The 24,045-nt window shown below is 50.9% G+C and overlaps 1 protein-coding gene across 9 annotated transcripts in view; it reads right to left on the reverse strand.

Annotated features, from left to right (window-relative positions):
* Positions 1 to 24,045, reverse strand: part of enkur (enkurin, TRPC channel interacting protein) — a 366,880-nt gene that overhangs the window by 75,250 nt on the left and 267,585 nt on the right. For all 9 annotated transcript variants that reach the window (XR_010969132.1, XM_068013894.1, XM_068013868.1 and 6 more), the window contains exons 3-4: positions 8,345 to 8,490; positions 3,534 to 3,754 (exon numbers count right to left, since the gene is read on the reverse strand). Coding sequence is in view for 8 of the 9 variants with exons in the window: in XM_068013894.1 (XP_067869995.1) it covers positions 3,534 to 3,754; positions 8,345 to 8,423 (300 nt within the window). In the remaining variant the exon portion in view is untranslated. The remainder of the gene's footprint in view (positions 1 to 3,533; positions 3,755 to 8,344; positions 8,491 to 24,045) is intronic.

The following is a 24,045-nucleotide window of genomic DNA, read 5'->3' on the forward strand; positions in this document are numbered from 1 at the left end:
CCCAGACTATCAGTTGCTTTTCTTCCCATTTCCACACTGTTATCTCTGATGTCTCCCAAGGATCTATCCTTGGCCCTCTCCTACTTCTCATCTACTTGCTGCCCCTCAGGGACATCATCTGAAAGCACAGTGTTAGTTTTCACATGTGCACCTATAACACCCAGCTCTACCTCAACACCACCTCTCTTGACTTCTCCACTGTTGTTAAATTATCAGGCTGCTTATCTAACATCCAGTACTGGATGAGCAGAAATTTCCTCCAATTAAATATTGGGAAGAGTTAAACCATTGTCTTTGGTGCCAGTTCTAAACTCTGTTCCTTTGCTACTGACTCCATCCCTCTCCCTGGCAGCTGTTTGAGACTAAACCAAACTGTTCACAACCTTGGATCATATTTGACTCCGAGATGAGCTTCTGATCACATATCCACACCATCGCTAAGATTGCCTTGGTAACATCGCCCGACTTCGTCCCTGCCTCATCTGCTGCCAAAACCCTCATTCATGCCTTTGACTATTAGACTTGACTATTCCAACATACTCCTGGGTTGTCTCCCAGGAGGTCATCTAAAACTCTGCTGTCCATCTCATTACTTGCACCAATCCCATTCACCTATGACCCCAGTGTTTGCTGACCTACATTGGCTCCCGGTTAAGCATATCCTTGTTTTCAAGTCCCAGCACTGCCTCACCTCTCTTTACCTCTGTAATCTCCTCCAGCTGCACACCCCTCCAAGATATCGGCACTCATCTAATTCTGGCCTCTGGAGCATCCCTGATTTTATTTACTCCACCATTGGTGGCCATGCCTTCAGCTGCCTAAGTTCCCCAAGTTCTGGAATATCCAGCCTAAATCTCTCCACCTCTCTATCTCTTTCTTCCTTGAAGATGCTCCTTAAAACCTACCACTTTGACCAAGCTTTTAGCCATCTGCCCTTGTATCACCTTATGTGGCTCAATGTGTCATTTTGCTTTGTAACAATCCTGTGAAGCGCCTTGTGATGTTTTATTACTTTAAAAGCACTATGTAAGTATGTTATAAAAACAAGAAATGCTGGAAATACTCAGCAGGTCTGGCAGCATCTGTGGAGAGAGAAGCAGAGTTAACGTTTCAGGTCAGTAACCCTTCTTCAGAACTAGCAAATATTAGAAATGTAAAAGGTTATAAGCAAGTAAAGCGGGGGTGGGGCAAGAGATAACAAAAGGAGAAGGTGTAAATAGGACAAGGTCACAGAATAGCTGACCAGAAGGTCGTGGAGCAAAGGCAAACAATATGTTAATGGTGTGTTGAAAGACAAAGCATTAGTACAGATAGGGTGTTAATGGACTGAAAATTGAACAGCTGCAAGTACAAACATGAAAAGAAACAGTGGGTAAGCAAACTGAACAAACTAAGAGGAAATAAAATAACATAAACACAAAAAAAATCTATAAAAAAAACAGGAAAAAGAAAAAAATAACTAAAAATGAAAGTAAAATGGGGGGCCCGTCATGCTCTGAAATTATTGAACTCAATGTTCAGTCTGGCAGGCTGTAGTGTGCCTAATTGGTAAATGAGATGCTGTTCCTCGAGCTTGCGTTGATGTTCACTTCAATACCGCAGCAATCCCAGGACAGAGATGTGAGCATGAGAGCAGGGGGGAGTGTTGAAATGGCACGACAGGGTTCCCCCTTGTCCTCACTTTCCATCCCATCAGCCTCCATATCCAAAGGATCATCCTCCGTCATTTCTGCCACCTCCAGCATGATGCCACTACCAAACGCATCTTCCTCTCCCTTCCCCTGTCAGCATTCCGAAAGGATCGTTCCCTCTGTGACACCCTGGTCCACTCCTCCATTACCCCCACCTTCCCATGGCACCTTCCCCTGCAATTGCAGGAGGTGCAATACCTGTCCATTTACCTCCTCTCTCCTCACTATCCCAGGCCCCAAACACTCCTTTCAGATGAAGCAGCGATTTACTTGTACTTCTTTCAATGTAGCATACTGTATTCGCTGCTCACAAAGTGATCTCCTCTACATTGGGGAGACCAAATGCAGACTGCGCGACCGCTTTGCGGAACACCTCCGCTCAGTCTGCAAGCAGGACCCCGAGCTTCCGGTTGCTTGCCATTTCAACACTCCCCCCTGCTCTCATGCTCACATCTCTGTCCTGGGATTGCTGCAGCGTTCCAGTGAACATCAACGCCAGCTTGGGGAACAGCATCTCATTTACCGATTAGGCACACTACAGCCTGCCGGACTGAGCATTGAGTTCAATAATTTCAGAGCATGACGGGCCCCCCATTTTACTTTTATTTTTAGTTATTTTTTTCTTTTTCCTTGTTTTTTTTGTGTTTATTTTATTTCATCTTAGTTTGCTCAGTTTGATTACCCACTTTTTTTCACGTTTGTACTTGCGGCTGTTCAATTTTCAGTCCATTAACGCCCTATCTGTACGAATGCTTTGTCTTTCAACACAGCATTAACATATTGTTTGCCTTTGCTCCACGACCTTCTGGTCAGCTATTCTGTGACCTTGTCCTATTTACACCTTCTCCTTTGTTATCTCTAGCCCCACCCCCCCTTTTCTTGCTTATAACCTTTTACATTCTATTATTTGCTAGTTCTGAAGAAGATTTACTGACCTGAAACGTTAACTCTGCTTCTCTCTCCACAGATCTGCCAGACCTGCTGAGTATTTCCAGCATTTCTTGTTTTTATTTCAGATATCCAGCATCCGCAGTATTTTGCTTTTATGTAAATATGTTGTTGATCTGCAAAAGATTCTACTGTTACAGGTCATACTACCAAATTTGATTCAGTATTCAGTGTACAAAATATATACTGTTCTATCAAAAGCCCACAAATTTGATTTTTTTAAAAAATTGCAAATTGATCTAAAACATGAATATTTTATGACACTTTTCAGCTGTAAGTATTTACCTTAAGTTCTTATGTTACCATTCCTAATTCTTGCCCATAAACAGTTCTCTTTTAAGTCCATACTTTTGGAATGATACTCATTTACTCAAATCTCTTTTTTGGGATTAGATTATTAACTACAGACACTCAAATGGAAAATTCCCATTGGTTATTTTTTTAAAATTAACTGTATCTTGTTTCAGAAAGTTGATTATATGTTTTACTTAAATTGACCAAAGTTTAGTGAAAAGTTGATTTGAATATTTTACAGCTATTAAACTGATAAGTCAGTAGTTTTGAAGACCCTGCTTCAATACAGTGCCAGTTTCTAGCATGTTCTTTCTGAAATATAATCTGAAGGATAAGGGGAAGAAATTACTTATCAAGTTTTATGATATCATCAGATATTTTAAATTGGCATGGTGATGCATGGCTTCAGATGAATGGGATACTTGAATAGTTGGAAGAGAGACTATTTTCTTTCAAGGGACTGAAAATGTTTGGTGCATGATAAACATATATGAAGTTTCCTTTATATCTGGTGAAGGACTTAAAAGTTGATATGAAAGCTTCATAGAAAGACAGCAAACATTAATTCCACTCTATTAACACACAAATGCTGGTATCTACCTTTCTGTACAGAAGTGTTGGAAGAAGCCCTGATGGTTCCAATAACATTTTATTTCCTCTTCTGGTATCGACAATGATGGGCACAGGTTTCCTGGGCACTGACATCTTAACGTCAACTATATTGCCTTGAACAAAGTTTTTCTTGGTGTGATGTCCCATTATTGGCCTTTCAGATGGGATAGAAGATTTTATTCCTTCTACAGGGACTTTGTAAGGTTTCCCTGTGGAATGAAACAGATTATGTTCCTGAGATGATCTAGGTTGCAGATTTCTTTGAGACCACTACCACTGTTCAGTAACGGCGCAGAAAGAGATGTCATACGATGGATCGCCCCATTCACCCATGGAGCAACAAATGAATTTACAGAAAATTCCTGCAAGTAACACTCCATTTGGGAACACTAATTGGCTCTTCATCACTGCCTGATGTGGCAGTAAGCAATATAAAGGCCCCAATTTAAGCTAAGTTAGCTGATCTCAGCTGTTGTAGTTGGGTCACTACAATTGCTCCCTACGCCCCTGGAGTAAAGAGAACGAAAATCAGTAAAAAGCAGAAGTGTGGGAGGAACCCTGATTCCACCAGTAGGTAATAGTAACTTATTGCAATTGCACCAATAACTAATGGTAATACTAATAACACTTGAATTCACCTCATAACCACCAGTGATAGATTAACTTATTGATAGCTTATATATAATTGTTAGTAATAGGTGTAACGCCTCAAAATTCTAACCGTAACTGGTAGTAATCCTATAACCTGCTAACTTTAGCACAAGGTGCAGTAAAGCTCCCCAGTTAATGCCACTTTTTACAGGGCCAATCTCTCGCAGTCCAAGCCTCAGTCATATTTCAAAATCAGCCAGCACAGACTGGCTTGAACCAAACCAAGAGATTGCACAAAGAGTAGTGGGCACAATATTTGGAGTTCTTCTCACAGAGCACACAGTCCTAAACTCAGTTCAGTACCAACATTTCTAAACCACTCCCTGAGCTTGGACCCAATGAACAGTTTTCTAGTGAGAATCCTCAGTCTCTGTCCCCTTGTTCTCCATTCACCCACTAGTGGAAACAACCTATTTACCCATCTCTGGCTGCTCCGTCAGTGCCACATCCATTCACCACTCCATCTGCTACTGCTCCTGGCTCTGCAAAAAAATATTGGCCCCACACCCACTGCAAATTCCCTGTTGCCTCTATGTTCCATCCTCCCCACTCAAGCCCCAATCCACCTGATCCTCATTCCCCCGAACCTTAGACTCCCTTTCCCCCGATCCCATTTCCTACCCTCCCACTTTTCTCCACTTGAGCCCCATTCCACTCACCCATGACCCCTCCACTCCCCAGAATACTTCTCTTTCTCCCCCTCAACTCACCAGCCCCCATCTCATTCCTCAGTCACCCTCACCCCCTGACCCCCATTCCCCCTCTTTCCATCTGATCTGCCCCTATCCACCTGACCCCCTTTCCCACTCTTTCAAAGGCGAGCATATGGAGTTAGGTTAAAGATCAGCCATGATCTCATTGAATTGCAGAAAAGGCTTGAGGGGCTTAATGGCCTACTTATGTTCCTCTCACCTGACCCACATTAGCATTCTATTACCCGACCCCTCTCCTGCTTTCTCGTCCTAGCTCCATTTCTCCTCTTTCTACCCATTCTGATCCCGGACGCTTATTTCAACTTTCTCCCCCGACCCCGTATGCCCCTTCTCTCTCCCCCTCAGCCCCACCATTCATTGGCCCCAATTTCCCTTCTCTCCTTCATCCCCATTTCATTCTCCCGTTCTTCCCCATTCCTCAGTATCCCTTTCTTCCCTTACCCTTTTCCCCGATCCCTGAACCCCATTCCCCAGTGTCTTTCTCTCCCGTTTTCCTTCTCTCTCCCAAACTGCATTCTCCAGTGTCCCTCTCTCCTCCTGAATCTTTGCCCTTTACTCCAGAATCTAAATGTTACATGGCGAGGATCAGACTTAATTGTGATACCCTAAATGGATAACAGCACATGGAAAGAAAAATTGGTTTGGGCATAAAATGGATGGTTTATGCAATAAGCCCCACCAAAATTGAAAGGCACCCTCAGTCTAGGTTAATTAATGAAGAACTATCACTTCAACAGAGCACCAGAGTGCGGACTGAGAATTGACACTAGGGATGGGCAGTAAATGCTGGCCTTGCCAGCAGCACCATGAATGGAAAAAAAAAATTCAGCCAACCTTGTTATGGACTGAATCCACTCTTGCGCATTCCCAGCAAGGAGTGCATCATAGGCATACAGCCTGTGATTTTCCAAACATTAAAATTTTTTTTAAATTCATTCACGGGATGTGGGCGTCGCTGGCCAGGCCAGCATTTATTGCCCATCCCTAATTGCCCTTGAGAAGGTGGTGGTGAGCTGCTTCTTGAACCGCTGCAGTCCATGTGGGCCAGGTACACCCACAGCGCTGTTAGGAAGGGAGTTCCAGGATTTTGACCCAGCAACAGTGAAGGAACGGCGATATAGTTCCAAGTCAGGATGGTGTGTGACTTGGAGGGGAACTTGCTGGCAGTGGTGTTCCCATGAATTTGCTGCCCTTGTCTTTCTAGTTGGTAGAGGTCGCGGGTTTGGAAGGTGCTGTCTAAGGAACCTTGGTGCGTTGCTGCAGTGCATCTTGTAGATGGTACACACTGCTGCCACTGCACGTCGGTGGTGATGGGAGTGAATGTGTGTAGACGGGGTGCCAATCAAGCGGGCTGCTTTGTCCTGAATGGTGTTGAGCTACTTGAGTGTTGTTGGAGCTGCACCCATCCAGGCAAGTGGAGAGTATTCCATCACACTCCTGACTTGTGCCTTGTCGATGGTGGACAGGCTTTGGGGAATCAGGAGGTGAGTTACTCGCCGCAGGATTCCTAGCCTCTGACCTGCTCTTGTAGCCACGGTATTTATATGGCTACTGCAGTTCAGTTTCTGGTCAATGGTGGGCCCTAGGATGTTGATAGTGGGGGATTCAGCGATGGTAATGCCATTGAATATCAAGGGGAGATGGTTAGATTCTGTCTTGTTGGAGATGGTCATTGCCTGGTACTTGTGTGGTGCGAATGTTACTTGCCACGTATCAGCCCAAGCCTGGATATTGTTCAAGTCTTGCTGCAATTCTACACATATTGCTTCAATATCTGAGGAGTCACGAATGGTGCTGAACATTATGCAATCATCAGTGAACATCTCCACTTCTGACCTTGTGATTGAAGGAAGGTCATTGATGAAGCAGCTGAAGATGTTTGGGCCTAAGACACTACCCTGAGGAACTCCTGCAGTGATGTCGTGGAGCAAATGTTACTTGCCACTTATCAGCCCAAGCCCAGATGTTTTCCAGGTCTTGCTGCATCTGGACACGGACTGCCTCAGTATCTGAGGAGTCGCGAATGGTGCTGCACATTGTGCAAACATCAGCGAACATCCCCACTTCTGACCTTGTGATGGAGGGAAGGTAATTGATGAAGCAGCAGAAGGTGGTTGGGCCGAGGGCACTACCCTGAAGGACCCCTGCAGTGATGTCCTGGGACTGAGATGATTGACCTCCAACAACCACAACTAACTTCCTTTGTGCTAGGTATGGAGAGTTTTCCCCCTGATTCCAATTGACTCCAGTTTTTCTAGGGCTCCTTGATGCCATACTCGGTCAAGGGCAGCCACTCTCACCTCGCCTCTGGAGTTCAGCTTTTTGTCCATGTTTGGATCAAGGCTGTAATGAGGTCAAGAGCTGAGTGGCCCTAGCAGAACCCAAATAGAGCGTCAGAGAGCAGGTTGAAGTGCCACTTGACAGCACTGTTAATGTTAATGACCCCTTCCATCACTTTGATGATGATTGGGAGTAGACTGATGGGGCGGTAATTGGCCGGGTTGAATTTGTCCTGCTTTTTGTGTACAGGATACGCTTGGGCAATTTTCCGCATTGTCGGGTAGATGCCAGTATTGTAGCTGAACTGCAACAGCTTGGCTGGGGTGCAGCTAGCTCTGGAGCATAAGTCTTCAGTCCTATTACCAGAATGTTGTCAGGGCCCATATCCTTTGCAGTATCCATTGCCTTAAGCTGTTTCTTGATACCACATGGAGTGAATTGGATTGGCTGAAGACTGGCAGCTGTGATGCTGGAGACCTCAGGAGGAGGCAGAGATGGATTATCCACTCAGCACTTCTGGCTGAAGATGGATGCAAATGCTTCAGCCTTATCATTAGCATTGATGTGCTAGGCTCCCCCATCATTGAAGATGGGGATTTTTGTGGAGCCTCCTCCTCCTGTTAGTTGTTTAATTGTCCACCACCATTCACAACTGGATGTGGCAAGACTGCAGAGCTTAGATCTGATCCGTTGGTTGTGGGATCGGTCAGTCTTGTCTCACCTGCTGCTTCCGCTGTTTGGCATACAAGTAGTCCTGTGTTGTAGTTTCATTAGGCTCAGACATCATTTTTAGATATGCCTAGTGCTGCTTCTGTCATGCTCTACTGCACTCTTCATTGAACCAGGGTTGGTTCTGAAGACCTGTGCTCCAGAACTAGCCGCACCCTAGCTGTTCCAGTACAGCTACATTAGTATCTACCCAGCGATGTGGAAAATTAATAGGTGAAAAATCACATGCTGTTGGTTAGCTTGTGGAATGATTCCCAACTTTCAGTCTAGCACCCCATGAAATGATCCTCCACTTCAAAGTGAGTTGAACCTTTTAAAAAAAAACAGACGTAGAAGTATGTGTTGAATATCACACAGAGGCTATTAAAACATTAATTTTAGTTACTACAGTTATAAAATATCTTGCAATATTTAACAGAGGCTTACTTTCTGGTAACTTTTGTTCCTTGGAATGCTTCAACAGATGGTGTTTTGGACAAGGTGGCTCAACTTTGGGTAAACCCATTGTTTTGTATGCAGATTTCTTACTATCCCAATCTTTTTGTACAACTTTCCGTTGCGCTGAATGATACCTGGGAAAAAAAATCATAAACTTTCTAAATATTTTTGAGTATTTTCACAAACAAAGCAACTAGCTGTTGTTTTGGCACAAGTGACATTTATTTTCTTTTAAAAGGTAAAAACCAGTTGATAGATAATTCCAATCTGAGGTGCTTGAAGCTCTAAAATAGAATACTGCAGTGCAGAGAATAAAGTTATATCTGAATTGTATTTTCCATTAGACTCCTTTATAGAGAAATTCATTTCGCGATCCCAGTACGAAGTAATAAATTTACAAATTGTCAATCCACTTCTAAACCGTCTTCCTCGTATTTTTTGTTCTTTTGCTGCTGTCACTTACATATTAGGAAGTCTCTGTGCTAATTGTCCTGATGCAGTCTTCCCCCCCCCACCACCCCAAACAACTGCAACACAATTTTCTCTCAAAAAATCTTCCTATATTCATGCTTTCTGGAGGAATCGGATGTCGAAAGAAAGGATGTCAGGCGGGCGATGGGGCATGAAAACTTCCTGATCACCACCTACAATTGCACCCCCCCAACTGATGCATCAGTACTCCTCCATGTTGAACATCACTTGGAGGAAACACCAAATATAGGAAGGGCACAGAACATACTCTGGATGGGGGGTGGGTTTCAACGTCCATCATCAAGAGTGAATCGGTAGTACCACCATTGGCCAAACCAGCCGAGTCCTGAAGGACACAGCTACCAGACAAGGCTTACGACAGTTGGTGAAAGAACGAACACGAGGGTAAAACCTATTTGAACTTGTCATTAACAATCTTTTTTTTCATTCATCCATGGGATGTGGGCATTGCTAGGCCAGCATTTATTGCACATCCCGAATTGCCCTTGAGAAGGTGATGGTGAGTTGCCTTCTTGAACTGCTGCAGTCCTTGGTGTTTAGGTACACCCACAATGCTGTTAGGAAGGGAGTTCCAGAATTTTGACCTGGCGACAGTGAAGGAACGGCGATATAGTTCCAAGCCAGGATGGTGTGTGGCTTGGAGGAGAAATTGCAGGTGGTGGTGTTCCCATGCATTTGCTGCCTTTGTTCTTTGAGGCGGTAGAGGTCGTGGGTTTGAAAGTTGCTGTCGAAGGAGCTTTTCTGAGTTGCTGCAGCGCATCTTGTAGATGGTACACACTGCTGCCACTGTGCGTTGGTGGTGAAGGCAGTGAATGTTGAAGGTGGTGGATGGGGGGCCAATCAAGTGGGCTGCTTTGTCCTGGATGGTGTCAAGCCTCTTGAGCTTCTGTTGTTGGAGCTGCACTCATCCAGGCAAGTGGAGAGTAGTCCATCACACGGTTGATTGTGCCTTGTAGATGGTGGACAGGCTTTGGGGAGTCAGGAGGTGAGTTACTCACTGCAGAAGTCCTAGCCATAGTATTTATGTGGCTGGGTCCAGTTCAGTTTCTGGTCAATGGTAACCCCCAGGATGTTGATAGTGGGGGCTTCAGCGATGGTAATTCCATTGAACATTAGGGGCAGATGGTTAGATGCTCTCTTGTCTGAGATGGTCATTGCCTGGCACTGTGTGGTGCAAATGTTACTTGCCACTTATCAGCCCAAACCTGGATGTTGTCCAGGTCTTGCTGCATCTGGACACCAGCTGCTTCATTATCTCAGGAGTCGTGGATGGTGCTGAACATTGTTCGCTGATGATTGCACATCGCCACTTCTGACTTTATGATGGAAGGAAGGTCATTGATGAAGCAGCTGAAGATGTTTGGGCCGAGGACACTATCCTGAGGAACCCCTGCAGTGATGTCCTGGAGCTGAGATGATTGACCTGTAACAATCACAACTAATTTCCTTTGTGTTAGGCATGACTCCAACCCACGGAGAGATTTCCCCCCAGATTCCCATTTACTCCAGTTTTACTAGGGCTCCTTGATGCCATACTTGGTGAAATGCTGCCTTGATGTCAAGGGCAGTCATTCTCACCTCACCTCTGGAGTTCAGCTATTTTGTCCATGTTTGGACCAAGGTTATAGTGAGGTCAGGAGCTGAGTGGCCTTGGTGGAACACAAACTGAGCATCAGTGAGCAGATTATTGCTGAAGACGTTCTGCTTGATAGCACTGTTAATGACCCCTTCGATCACTTTTCTATGATTGAGAGCAGACAGGTAGGGAGGTAACTAGCTGGGTTGGATTTGTCCTGCTTTTTGTGGACAGGACATACTTGGGCACTTTCTCCTCACACTCCCGCGCTCTGCCACTCTCTCCTCACACTACCTCTCTCTTTGCCACTCTCTCCTCAGACTCCCTCTCTCTCTCCCACTCTTTCCTCACAGTCTCTCTCTCCTCACACTACCTCTCTCTTTGCCACTCTCTCCTCACACACCCTCTCTTTCTGCCACTTTCTCCTCACACTCCCGCGCTCTGCCACTCTCTCCTCACACTCCCCCCCCACACCCCCTCTCTCTTTGCCACTCTCTCCTCACATTCCCTCTCTCTCTCCCACTCTTTGCTCACAGTCTCTCTCTCTCCTCACAGTCCCCCTCTCTCTGCCACTTTCTCCTCACACTCCCTCTCTCTTTGCCACTCTCCCCTCACACTCCCTCTCTCTCTGCCACTCTCTCCTCATACCCTCCTCATACTCCCTCTCTCTTTGCCACTCTCTCCTCACAGTCCCTCTCTCTCTGCCACACTATCCTCACACACCCTCGCTCTGTCACACTCTCCTCACACTCCCTCTCTCCTCACTCCCTCTCTCTCTCCCCACACTCCATCTCCCTTTGCCACTCTCTCCCTCTCTGTTTACCACTCTCTCCTCACACTCCCTCTCTTTCTGCCACTTTCTCCTCACACCCCCTCTCTCTTTGCCACTCTCTCCTCACACTCCCTCTCTCCCCACACTCCCTCTCTCCCATTCTCTCCTCTCTCTCCCACTCTCTTTGCCACTCTCTCCTCACACTCCATCTCTCTCCCACTCTCTCCTCACACCCTCTCTCTTTGCCACTCTCTCCTCACACTCCTCTTTTTCCCACTCTCTCCTCACAGTCCCTCTCTCTCTCCCATTCCCTCCTCACACTACCTTGCTCTTTCCTCACACTCCCGCTCTCTTTCCCACTCTCTCCTCACACTCCACTCTCTCTCTCTCACTCTCTCTCTCCCACTTCCTCCTCACGCTCCCTCTCTCTCTCTCCCACTCCCTCCTCACGCTCCCTCTCACTTTCCCACTCTCTCTCTCTCTCTCTCTCTCTCTCTCTCCCACTCTCTCCTCACCCTCCCTCTCTTTTTGCCACTCTCTCCTCACACTCCCTCTCCCTTTGCCACTCTTCCCTCACACACACTCTCTCTCTCCCACTCTCTCCTCACTCCCTCTCACTTTCCCACTCTCCTCAGTTGCGCACTCCCACTCTCTCCTCACTCTCCCTCTCTTTTTGCCACTCTCTCCTCACACTCCCTCTCTCTCTCCCACTCTCTCCTCATACTCCCTCTCTCTTTGCCACTCTCTCCTCACAGTCCCTCTCTCTCTGGCACTCTCTCCTCACACTCCCTCACTCTGCCACACTCTCCTCACACCCTCTTCACACTCCCTCTCTCCCCCTCACACTCTCTCCTCACACTCCCTTTGTCACTCTCCCCTCACACTCCCTCTCTCTCCCATTCTCTCCTCACACTCCCTCTCTCTGCCACTCTCTCCTCACACTCCCTCTTTCTGCCACTTTCTCCTCACACCCCCTCTCTCTCCCATTCTCTCCTCACCCTCTCTCTCCCATCTCTCCCACTCTCTCTCTCTTTGCCATTCTCTCCTCACCCTCTCTCTCCCTCTCTCTTTCTCACTCTCTCCTCACAGTCTCTTTCTCTCCCATTCCCTCCTCACACTCCCTCTCTCTTTGCCACTGTACTCACAGTCCCTGTCTCTGCCACTCTCTCCTCACACTCCATCTCTCTCTCTCTCACTCTCTCCTCACACTCCCTCTCTCTTTCCCACTCTCTCCTCACACTCCCTCTCTCTTTCCCACTCTCTCCTCACCCTCCCTCTCTCTCTCTCTCCTCACACTCCCTCTCTCTCTCCCACTCTTACCTCACACTCCCTCTCTCCCACTCACTTTACGACTCTCTCCTCACACTCCCTCTCGCTTTCCCACTCTCTCCTCACAGTTGCCTGCTCCCAGTCTCTCCTCAGACTCCCTCTCTCTCTCCCACTCTTTCCTCACACTCGCTCTCTCTTTCCCTCTCTCCTCACACTCACTCTCTCTTTCCCACTTTCTCCTCACAGTTGACCGCTCCCACTCTCTCCTCACACTCCCTCTCTTTCTGCCACTTTCTCCTCACACCCCCTCTCTCTTTGCCACTCTCTCCTCACACTCCCTCTCTCCTCACACTCCCTCTCTCCCATTCTCACCTCTCTCTCCCACTCTCTTTGCCACTCTCTCCTCACACTCCATCTCTCTCCCACTCTCTCCTCACACCCTCTCTCTTTGCCACTCTCTCCTCACACTCCTCTTTTTCCCACTCTCTCCTCACAGTCCCTCTCTCTCTCCCATTCCCTCCTCACACTCCCTTGCTCTTTCCTCACACTCCCTCTCTCTTTCCCACTCTCTCCTCACACTCCACTCTCTCTCTCTCCCACTCCCTCCTCACGCTCCCTCTCACTTTCCCACTCTCTCTCTCTCTCTCTCCCACTCTCTCCTCACCCTCCCTCTCTTTTTGCCACTCTCTCCTCACACTCCCTCTCCCTTTGCCACTCTTCCCTCACACACACTCTCTCTCTCCCACTCTCTCCTCACTCCCACTCACTTTCCCACTCTCTCTCTCTCTTTCCTACTCTCTCCACATTCCCTCTCACTTTCCCACTCTCCTCAGTTGCGCACTCCCACTCTCCTCACTCTCCCTCTCTTTTTGCCACTCTCTCCTCACACTCCCTCTCCCTTTGCCACTCTTCCCTCACACTCCCTCTCTCTCTCCCACTCTCTCCTCTCTCTCCCACTCTCTTTGCCACTCTCTCCTCACACTCCATCTCTCCCACTCTCTCCTCACACCCTCTCTCTCTCCCACTCTCTCCTCATACACCCTCTCTCTTTGCCACTCTCTCCTCACAGTCCCTCTCTCTCTGGCACTCTCTTCTCACACTCCCTCACTCTGCCACACTCTCCTCACACCCTCTTCACACTCCCTCTCTCCCCCTCACACTCTCTCCTCACACTCCCTTTGTCACTCTCCCCTCACACTCCCTCTCTCTCCCATTCTCTCCTCACACTCCCTCTCTCTCCTCACACTCCCTCTCTCTTTGCCACTCTCTCCTCACACTCCCTCTTTCTGCCACTTTCTCCTCACACCCCCTCTCTCTTTGCCACTCTCCTCACACTCCCTCTCTCTCCCATTCTCTCCTCACCCTCTCTCTCCCATCTCTCCCTCTTTGCCATTCTCTCCTCACCCTCTCTCTCCTCACACCCTCTCCTCAGTCTCTTTCTCTCCCATTCCCTCCTCACACTCCCTCTCCCTTTGCCACTGTACTCACAGTCCCTGTCTCTGCCACTCTCTCCTCACACTCCATCTCTCTCTCTCTCACTCTCTCCTCACACTCCCTCTCTCTTTCCCACTCTCTCCCTCTCTTTCCCACTCTCTCCTCACACTCCCTCTCTCTCTCCCACTCTTAACTCACACTCCCTCTCTCCCACTCACTTTACGACTCTCTCCTCACACTCCCTCTCGCTTTCCCACTCTCTCCTCACAGTTGCCCGCTCCCAGTCTCTCCTCACACTCCCTCTCTCTTTCTTACTCTCTCCTCAGACTCCCTCTCTCTCTCCCACTCTTTCCTCACACTCGCTCTCTCTTTCCCTCTCTCCTCACACTCACTCTCTCTTTCCCACTTTCTCCTCGCACTTCCTGTCTCTTTTCCACTCTCTCCTCACAGTTGACCGCTCCCACTCTCTCCTCACACTCCCTCTCTTTCTGCCACTTTCTCCTCACACCCCCTCTCTCTTTGCCACTCTCTCCTCACACTCCCTCTCTCTTTCCCACTCTCTCCTCACACTCCCTCTCTCTTTCCCACTCCCTCTCTCCTCACACTCCCTCTCTCTTTCCCACTCCCTTTCTCTTTCCCACTCTCTCCTCACTCCATCTCTTTTTCCCACTCTCTCCTCACTCCATCTCTTTTTCCCACTCTCTCCTCACTCCATCTCTTTTTCCCACTCTCTCCTCACTCCATCTCTTTTTCCCACTCTCTCCTCACTCCATCTCTTTTTCCCACTCTCTCCTCACACTCCATCTCTTTTTCCCACTCTCTCCTCACACTCCCTCTCTCTTTCCCACTCCCTCTCTCTTTCCCACTCTCTCCTCACACTCCCTCTCTCTTTCCCACTCTCTCCTCACACTCCCTCTCTCTTTCCCACTCCCTCTCTCCTCACACTCCCTCTCTCCTCACACTCCCTCTCTCTTTCCCACTCCCTTTCTCTTTCCCACTCTCTCCTCACTCCCTCTCTTTCCCACTCTCTCCTCACACTTCCTGTCTCTTTTCCACTCTCTCCTCACAGTTGACCGCTCCCACTCTCTCCTCACACTCCCTCTCTCTCTCCCACTCTCACCTCACACTCCTTCCTCACACTTCCTCTCTCTTTCCCACTCTTTCCTCACACTCGCTCTCTCTTTCCCACTCTGTCCTCACACTTGCTCTCTCTTTCCCACTCTCTCCTCACACTCCCTCTCTTTGCCACTCTCTCCTCACACTCCCTCTTTCTTTCCCACTTTCTCCTCGCACTTCCTGTCTCTTTTCCACTCTCCTCACAGTTGCCTGCTCCCACTCTCTCCTCACCCTCCCTCTCTCTTTCCTACTCTCTCCTCACACTCCCTCTCTCTCCCACTCTCAGCTCACACTCCTTCCTCACACTCCCTCTCTCTTCTCTCTCTCCCTCTCTCTTTGCCACTCTCTCCTCACACCCCCTCCCTCTTTGCCACTCTCTGCTCACCCTCCCTCTCTCTCTCTCTCTCTCTCTCCCACACTCCGTCTCTCTTTGCCACTCTCTCCTCACAATGCCTCTCTCTCTGCCACACTATCCTCACTCCCCCTCTCTGCCACTCTCTCCTCACAGTCCCTCTCTCTCTGCCACTCTCTCCTCACAGTCCCTCTCTCTCTGCCACTCTCTCCTCACACTCCCTCTCTCTTTGTCACTCTCTCCTCACACTCCCTCTCTCTTTGCCACTCTCTCCTCACACTCCCTCTCTCTTTGCCACTCTCTCCTCACACTGCCTCTCTCTTTGCCACTCTCTCCTCACACTCCCTCTCTCTCTGCCACACTATCCTCACACACCCTCGCTCTGCCACTATCTCCCACTCTCCTCACACTCCCTCTCTCTCTCCTCACACTCCCTCTCTCTCCTCACACTCCCTCCCTCTCCTCACACTCCCTCCCTCTCCTCACACTCTTTCCTCACACTCCCTCTCTCTCTGCCACTCTCTAATCACACTCCCTCTCTCTCTGCCACTCACTTTCCGACTCTCTCCTCACACTCCCTCTCGCTTTCCCACTTTCTCCACGCACTTCCTGTCTCTTTTCCACTCTCTCCTCACAGTTGCCTGCTCCCACTCTCTCCTCACACTCCCTCTCTCTTTCCTACTCTCTCCTCACGCTCCCTCTCTCTCCCACTCTCTCCTCACGCTCCCTCTCTCTTTCCCACTCTCTCCTCACGCTCCCTCTCTCTTTCCCACTCTCTCCTCACGCTCCCTCTCTCTTTCCCACTCTCTCCTCACGCTCCCTCTCTCTTTCCCACTCTCTCCTCACGCTCCCTCTCTCTTTCCCACTCTCTCCTCACGCCCCCTCTCTCTTTCCCACTCTCTCCTCACGCCCCCTCTCTCTTTCCCACTCTCTCCTCACGCCCCCTCTCTCTTTCCCACTCTCTCCTCACGCCCCCTCTCTCTTTCCCACTCTCTCCTCACGCCCCCTCTCTCTTTCCCACTCTCTCCTCACGCCCCCTCTCTCTTTCCCACTCTCTCCTCACGCCCCCTCTCTCTTTCCCACTCTCTCCTCACGCCCCCTCTCTCTTTCCCACTCTCTCCTCACGCCCCCTCTCTCTTTCCCACTCTCTCCTCACGCCCCCTCTCTCTTTCCCACTCTCTCCTCACGCCCCCTCTCTCTTTCCCACTCTCTCCTCACGCCCCCTCTGTCTCTCTCTCCCACTCTCTCCTCACGCCCCCTCTGTCTCTCTCATCCACTCTCTCCTCACGCCCCCTCTGTCTCTCTCTCCCACTCTCTCCTCACGCCCCCTCTGTCTCTCTCTCCCACTCTCTCCTCACGCCCCCTCTGTCTCTCTCTCCCACTCTCTCCTCACGCCCCCTCTGTCTCTCTCTCACTCCCTTTCTCTCTCCCACTCTCTCCTCACACTCCCTCTCTCTCTCTCTCTCCCACTCTCTCCTCACAGTCCCTCTCTCTCTGGCACTCTCTCCTTACACTCCCTCACTCTGCCACACTCTCCTCACACCCTCTTCACACTCCCTCTCTCCCCCTCACACTCTCTCCTCACACTCCCTTTGTCACTCTCCCCTCACACTCCCTCTCTCTCCCATTCTCTCCTCACACTCCCTCTCTCTCCTCACACTCCCTCTCTCTTTGCCACTCTCTCCTCACACTCCCTCTTTCTGCCACTCTCTCCTCACAGTCCCTCTCTCTCTGCCACACTCTCCTCACACTCCCTCTCTCTTTGTCACTCTCTCCTCACACTCCCTCTCTCTCTGCCACACTATCCTCACACACCCTCGCTCTGCCACTATCTCCCACTCTCCTCACACTCCCTCTCTCTCTCCTCACACTCCCTCTCTCTCTCCTCACACTCCCTCCCTCTCTCCCACTCTGTCCTCACACTCCCTCTCTCTCTGCCACTCACTTTCCGACTCTCTCCTCACACTCCCTCTCGCTTTCCCACTTTCTCCACGCACTTCCTGTCTCTTTTCCACTCTCTCCTCACAGTTGCCTGCTCCCACTCTCTCCTCACACTCCCTCTCTCTTTCCTACTCTCTCCTCACACTCCCTCTCTCTCCCACTCTCTCCTCACACTCTCTCCTCACACTCCCTCTCTCTTTCCCACTCTCTCCTCACGCTCCCTCTCTCTTTCCCACTCTCTCCTCACGCTCCCTCTCTCTTTCCCACTCTCTCCTCACGCTCCCTCTCTCTTTCCCACTCTCTCCTCACGCTCCCTCTCTCTTTCCCACTCTCTCCTCACGCTCCCTCTCTCTTTCCCACTCTCTCCTCACGCTCCCTCTCTCTTTCCCACTCTCTCCTCACGCACCCTCTCTCTTTCCCACTCTCTCCTCACGCACCCTCTCTCTTTCCCACTCTCTCCTCACGCTCCCTCTCTTTCCCACTCTCTCCTCACGCTCCCTCTCTCTTTCCCACTCTCTCCTCACGCTCCCTCTCTCTTTCCCACTCTCTCCTCACGCTCCCTCTCTCTTTCCCACTCTCTCCTCACGCTCCATCTCTCTTTCCCACTCTCTCCTCACGCCCCCTCTCTCTTTCCCACTCTCTCCTCACGCCCCCTCTCTCTCCTCACGCCCCCTCTCTCTTTCCCACTCTCTCCTCACGCCCCCTCTGTCTCTCTCTCCCCACGCCCCCTCTGTCTCTCTCTCCTCACGCCCCCTCTGTCTCTCTCTCCTCACGCCCCCTCTGTCTCTCTCTCCTCACGCCCCCTCTGTCTCTCTCTCCTCACGCCCCCTCTGTCTCTCTCTCACTCCCTTTCTCTCTCCCACTCTCTCCTCACACTCCCTCTCTCTCTCTCTCTCCCACTCTCTCCTCACACTCCCTCTCTCTTTGCCACTCTCTCCTCACAGTCCCTCTCTCTCTGGCACTCTCTCCTTACACTCCCTCACTCTCCCATTCTCTCCTCACACTCCCTCTCTCTCCTCACACTCCCTCTCTCTTTGCCACTCTCTCCTCACACTCCCTCTTTCTGCCACTCTCTCCTCACAGTCCCTCTCTCTCTGCCACTCTCTCCTCACACTCCCTCTCTCTTTGTCACTCTCTCCTCACACTCCCTCTCTCTCTGCCACACTATCCTCACACACCCTCGCTCTGCCACTATCTCCCACTCTCCTCACACTCCCTCTCTCTCTCCTCACACTCCGTCTCTCTCTCCTCACACTCCCTCCCTCTCTCCCACTCTGTCCTCACACTCCCTCTCTCTCTGCCACTCACTTTCCGACTCTCTCCTCACACTCCCTCTCGCTTTCCCACTTTCTCCACGCACTTCCTGTCTCTTTTCCACTCTCTCCTCACAGTTGCCTGCTCCCACTCTCTCCTCACACTCCCTCTCTCTTTCCTACTCTCTCCTCACACTCCCTCTCTCTCCCACTCTCTCCTCACACTCTCTCCTCACGCTCCCTCTCTCTTTCCCACTCTCTCCTCACGCTCCCTCTCTCTTTCCCACTCTCTCCTCACGCTCCCTCTCTCTTTCCCACTCTCTCCTCACGCTCCCTCTCTCTTTCCCACTCTCTCCTCACGCTCCCTCTCTCTTTCCCACTCTCTCCTCACGCTCCCTCTCTCTTTCCCACTCTCTCCTCACGCTCCCTCTCTCTTTCCCACTCTCTCCTCACGCTCCCTCTCTCTTTCCCACTCTCTCCTCACGCACCCTCTCTCTTTCCCACTCTCTCCTCACGCACCCTCTCTCTTTCCCACTCTCTCCTCACGCTCCCTCTCTCTTTCCCACTCTCTCCTCACGCTCCCTCTCTCTTTCCCACTCTCTCCTCACGCTCCCTCTCTCTTTCCCACACTCTCCTCACGCTCCATCTCTCTTTCCCACTCTCTCCTCACGCCCCCTCTCTCTTTCCCACTCTCTCCTCACGCCCCCTCTCTCTCCTCACGCCCCCTCTCTCTTTCCCACTCTCTCCTCACGCCCCCTCTGTCTCTCTCTCCCACTCTCTCCTCACGCCCCCTCTGTCTCTCTCTCCTCACGCCCCCTCTGTCTCTCTCTCCTCACGCCCCCTCTGTCTCTCTCTCACTCCCTTTCTCTCTCCCACTCTCTCCTCACACTCCCTCTCTCTCTCTCTCTCCCACTCTCTCCTCACACTCCCTCTCTCTTTGCCACTCTCTCCTCACAGTCCCTCTCTCTCTGGCACTCTCTCCTTACACTCCCTCACTCTCCTCACACCCTCTTCACACTCCCTCTCTCCCCCTCACACTCTCTCCTCACACTCCCTTTGTCACTCTCCCCTCACACTCCCTCTCTCTCCCATTCTCTCCTCACACTCCCTCTCTCTCCTCACACTCCCTCTCTCTTTGCCACTCTCTCCTCACACTCCCTCTTTCTGCCACTTTCTCCTCACACCCCCTCTCTCTTTGCCACTCTCCTCACACTCCCCCTCTCTCCCATTCTCTCCTCACCCTCTCTCTCCCATCTCTCCCACTCTCTCTCTCTTTGCCATTCTCTCCTCACCCTCTCTCTCCTCACACCCTCTCTCTTTCTCACTCTCTCCTCACAGTCTCTTTCTCTCCCATTCCCTCCTCACACTCCCTCTCTCTTTGCCACTGTACTCACAGTCCCTGTCTCTGCCACTCTCTCCTCACACTCCATCTCTCTCTCACTCTCTCCTCACACTCCCTCTCTCTTTCCCACTCTCTCCTCACACTCCCTCTCTCTTTCCCACTCTCTCCTCACACTCCCTCTCTCTTTCCCACTCTCTCCTCACCCTCCCTCTCTCTCTCCTCACACTCCCTCTCTCTCTCCCACTCTTACCTCACACTCCCTCTCTCCCACTCACTTTACGACTCTCTCCTCACACTCCCTCTCGCTTTCCCACTCTCTCCTCACAGTTGCCTGCTCCCAGTCTCTCCTCACACTCCCTCTCTCTTTCTTACTCTCTCCTCAGACTCCCTCTCTCTCTCCCACTCTTTCCTCACACTCGCTCTCTCTTTCCCTCTCTCCTCACACTCACTCTCTCTTTCCCACTTTCTCCTCGCACTTCCTGTCTCTTTTCCACTCTCTCCTCACAGTTGACCGCTCCCACTCTCTCCTCACACTCCCTCTCTTTCTGCCACTTTCTCCTCACACCCCCTCTCTCTTTGCCACTCTCTCCTCACACTCCCTCTCTCCTCACACTCCCTCTCTCCCATTCTCTCCTCTCTCTCCCACTCTCTTTGCCACTCTCTCCTCACACTCCATCTCTCTCCCACTCTCTCCTCACACCCTCTCTCTTTGCCACTCTCTCCTCACACTCCTCTTTTTCCCACTCTCTCCTCACAGTCCCTCTCTCTCTCCCATTCCCTCCTCACACTCCCTTGCTCTTTCCTCACACTCCCTCTCTCTTTCCCACTCTCTCCTCACACTCCACTCTCTCTCTCCCCCACTCCCTCCTCACGCTCCCTCTCACTTTCCCACTCTCTCTCTCTCTCACTCTCTCCTCACCCTCCCTCTCTTTTTGCCACTCTCTCCTCACACTCCCTCTCCCTTTGTCACTCTTCCCTCACACACACTCTCTCTCTCCCACTCTCTCCTCACCCCCTCTCACTTTCCCACTCTCTCTCTCTTTCCTACTCTCTCCACATTCCCTCTCACTTTCCCACTCTCCTCAGTTGCGCACTCCCACTCTCTCCTCACTCTCTCTCTCTTTTTGCAACTCTCTCCTCACACTCCCTCTCCCTTTGCCACTCTTCCCTCACACTCCCTCTCTTTGCCACTCTCTCCTCACACTCCCTCTTTCTTTCCCACTTTCTCCTCGCACTTCCTGTCTCTTTTCCACTCTCCTCACAGTTGCCTGCTCCCACTCTCTCCTCACCCTCCCTCTCTCTTTCCTACTCTCTCCTCACACTCCCTCTCTCTCCCACTCTCAGTCTCACACTCCTTCCTCACACTCCCTCTCTCTTCTCTCTCTCCCTCTCTCTTTGCCACTCTCTCCTCACACCCCCTCCCTCTTTGCCACTCTCTGCTCACCCTCCCTCTCTCTCTCTCTCTCTCTCCCACACTCCGTCTCTCTTTGCCACTCTCTCCTCACAATGCCTCTCTCTCTGCACACTATCCTCACTCCCCCTCTCTGCCACTCTCTCCTCACAGTCCCTCTCTCTCTGCCACTCTCTCCTCACACTCCCTCTCTCTCTGCCACTCTCTCCTCACACTCCCTCTCTCTTTGTCACTCTCTCCTCACACTCCCTCTCTCTTTGCCACTCTCTCCTCACACTCCCTCTCTCTTTGCCACTCTCTCCTCACACTGCCTCTCTCTTTGCCACTCTCTCCTCACACTGCCTCTCTCTCTGCCACACTATCCTCACACACCCTCGCTCTGCCACTATCTCCCACTCTCCTCACACTTCCCTCTCTCTCTCCTCACACTCCCTCTCTCTCCTCACACTCCCTCCCTCTCCTCACACTCCCTCCCTCTCTCACACTCTTTCCTCACACTCCCTCTCTCTCTGCCACTCTCTAATCACACTCCCTCTCTCTCTGCCACTCACTTTCCGACTCTCTCCTCACACTCCCTCTCGCTTTCCCACTTTCTCCACGCACTTCCTGTCTCTTTTCCACTCTCTCCTCACAGTTGCCTGCTCCCACTCTCTCCTCACACTCCCTCTCTCTTTCCTACTCTCTCCTCACACTCCTCTCTCTCCCACTCTCTCCTCACGCTCCCTCTTCTTTCCCACTCTCTCCTCACGCTCCCTCTCTCTTTCCCACTCTCTCCTCACACTCCCTCTCTCTTTCCCACTCTCTCCTCACACTCCCTCTCTCTTTCCCACTCTCTCCTCACACTCCCTCTCTCTCTTCCCACTCTCTCCTCACCCTCCCTCTCTCTCTCCTCACACTCCCTCTCTCTCTCCCACTCTTACCTCACACTCCCCTCTCTCCCACTCACTTTACGACTCTCTCCTCACACTCCCTCTTGCTTTCCCACTCTCTCCTCACAGTTGCCTGCTCCCAGTCTCTCCTCACACTCTCCTTTCTCTTTCTTACTCTCTCCTCAGACTCCCTCTCTCTCTCCCACTCTTTCCTCACACTCGCTCTCTCTCTTTCCCACTTTCTCCTCGCACTTCCTGTCTCTTTTCCACTCTCTCCTCACAGTTGACCGCTCCCAACCTCTCTCTCTCACACTCCCTCTCTTTCTGCCACTTTCTCCTCACACCCCCTCTCTCTTTGCCACTCTCTCCTCACACTCCCTCTCTCTTTCCCACTCTCTCCTCACACTCCCTCTCTCTTTCCCACTCCCTCTCTCCTCACACTCCCTCTCTCTTTCCCACTCCCTTTCTCTTTCCCACTCTCTCCTCACTCCATCTCTTTTTCCCACTCTCTCCTCACTCCATCTCTTTTTCCCACTCTCTCCTCACTCCATCTCTTTTTCCCACTCTCTCCTCACTCCATCTCTTTTTCCCACTCTCTCCTCACTCCATCTCTTTTTCCCACTCTCTCCTCACTCCATCTCTTTTTCCCACTCTCTCCTCACACTCCCTCTCTCTTTCCCACTCTCTCCTCACACTCCCTCTCTCTTTCCCACTCTCTCCTCACACTCCCTCTCTCTTTCCCACTCTCTCCTCACACTCCCTCTCTCTTTCACACTCCCTCTCTCTTTCACACTCCCTCTCTCCTCACACTCCCTCTCTCCTCACACTCCCTCTCTCTTTCCCACTCCCTTTCTCTTTCCCACTCCCTTCTCTTTCCCACTCTCTCCTCACTCCCTCTCTTTCCCACTCTCTCCCTCTTTCCACTCTCTCCCTCTTTCCCACTCTCTCCCTCTTTCCCACTCTCTCCCTCTTCCCACTCTCTCCTCTTTCCCACTCTCTCCCTCTTCCCACTCTCTCCTCTTTCCCACTCTCTCCTCTTTCCCACTCTCTCCCTCTTTCCCACTCTCTCCTCACACTCCTCTCTCTTCCACTCTCTCCTCACACTCCCTCTCTCTCTTTCCCACTCTCTAATCACACTCCCTCTCACTTTCCTACTCTCTCCTCACACTCCCTCTCTCTCCCACTCTCTCCTCACACTCGCTCTCTCTTTCCACTCTCTCCTCACACTCGCTCTCTCTTTCCCACTCTCTCCTCACACTCGCTCTCTCTTTCCCACTCTCTCCTCACACTCGCTCTCTCTTTCCCACTCTCTCCTCACACTTCCTGTCTCTTTTCCACTCTCTCCTCACAGTTGACCGCTCCCACTCTCTCCTCACACTCCCTCTCTCTCTCCCACTCTCACCTCACACTCCTTCCTCACACTTCCTCTCTCTTTCCCACTCTTTCCTCACACTCGCTCTCTCTTTCCCCTCTGTCCTCACACTTGCTCTCTCTTTCCCACTCTCTCCTCACACTCCCTCTCTTTGCCACTCTCTCCTCACACTCCCTCTTTCTTTCCCACTTTCTCCTCGCACTTCCTGTCTCTTTTCCACTCTCCTCACAGTTGCCTGCTCCCACTCTCTCCTCACCCTCCCTCTCTCTTTCCTACTCTCTCCTCACACTCCCTCTCTCTCCCACTCTCAGCTCACACTCCTTCCTCACACTCCCTCTCTCTTCTCTCTCTCCCTCTCTCTTTGCCACTCTCTCCTCACACCCCCTCCCTCTTTGCACTCTCTGCTCACCCTCCCTCTCTCTCTCTCTCTCTCTCTCCCACACTCCGTCTCTCTTTGCCACTCTCTCCTCACAATGCCCTCTCTCTCTGC

The sequence above is a fragment of the Heterodontus francisci genome, chromosome 2, assembly GCF_036365525.1.
Source record: "Heterodontus francisci isolate sHetFra1 chromosome 2, sHetFra1.hap1, whole genome shotgun sequence".
Taxonomy (NCBI): Eukaryota; Metazoa; Chordata; class Chondrichthyes; order Heterodontiformes; family Heterodontidae; genus Heterodontus; species Heterodontus francisci.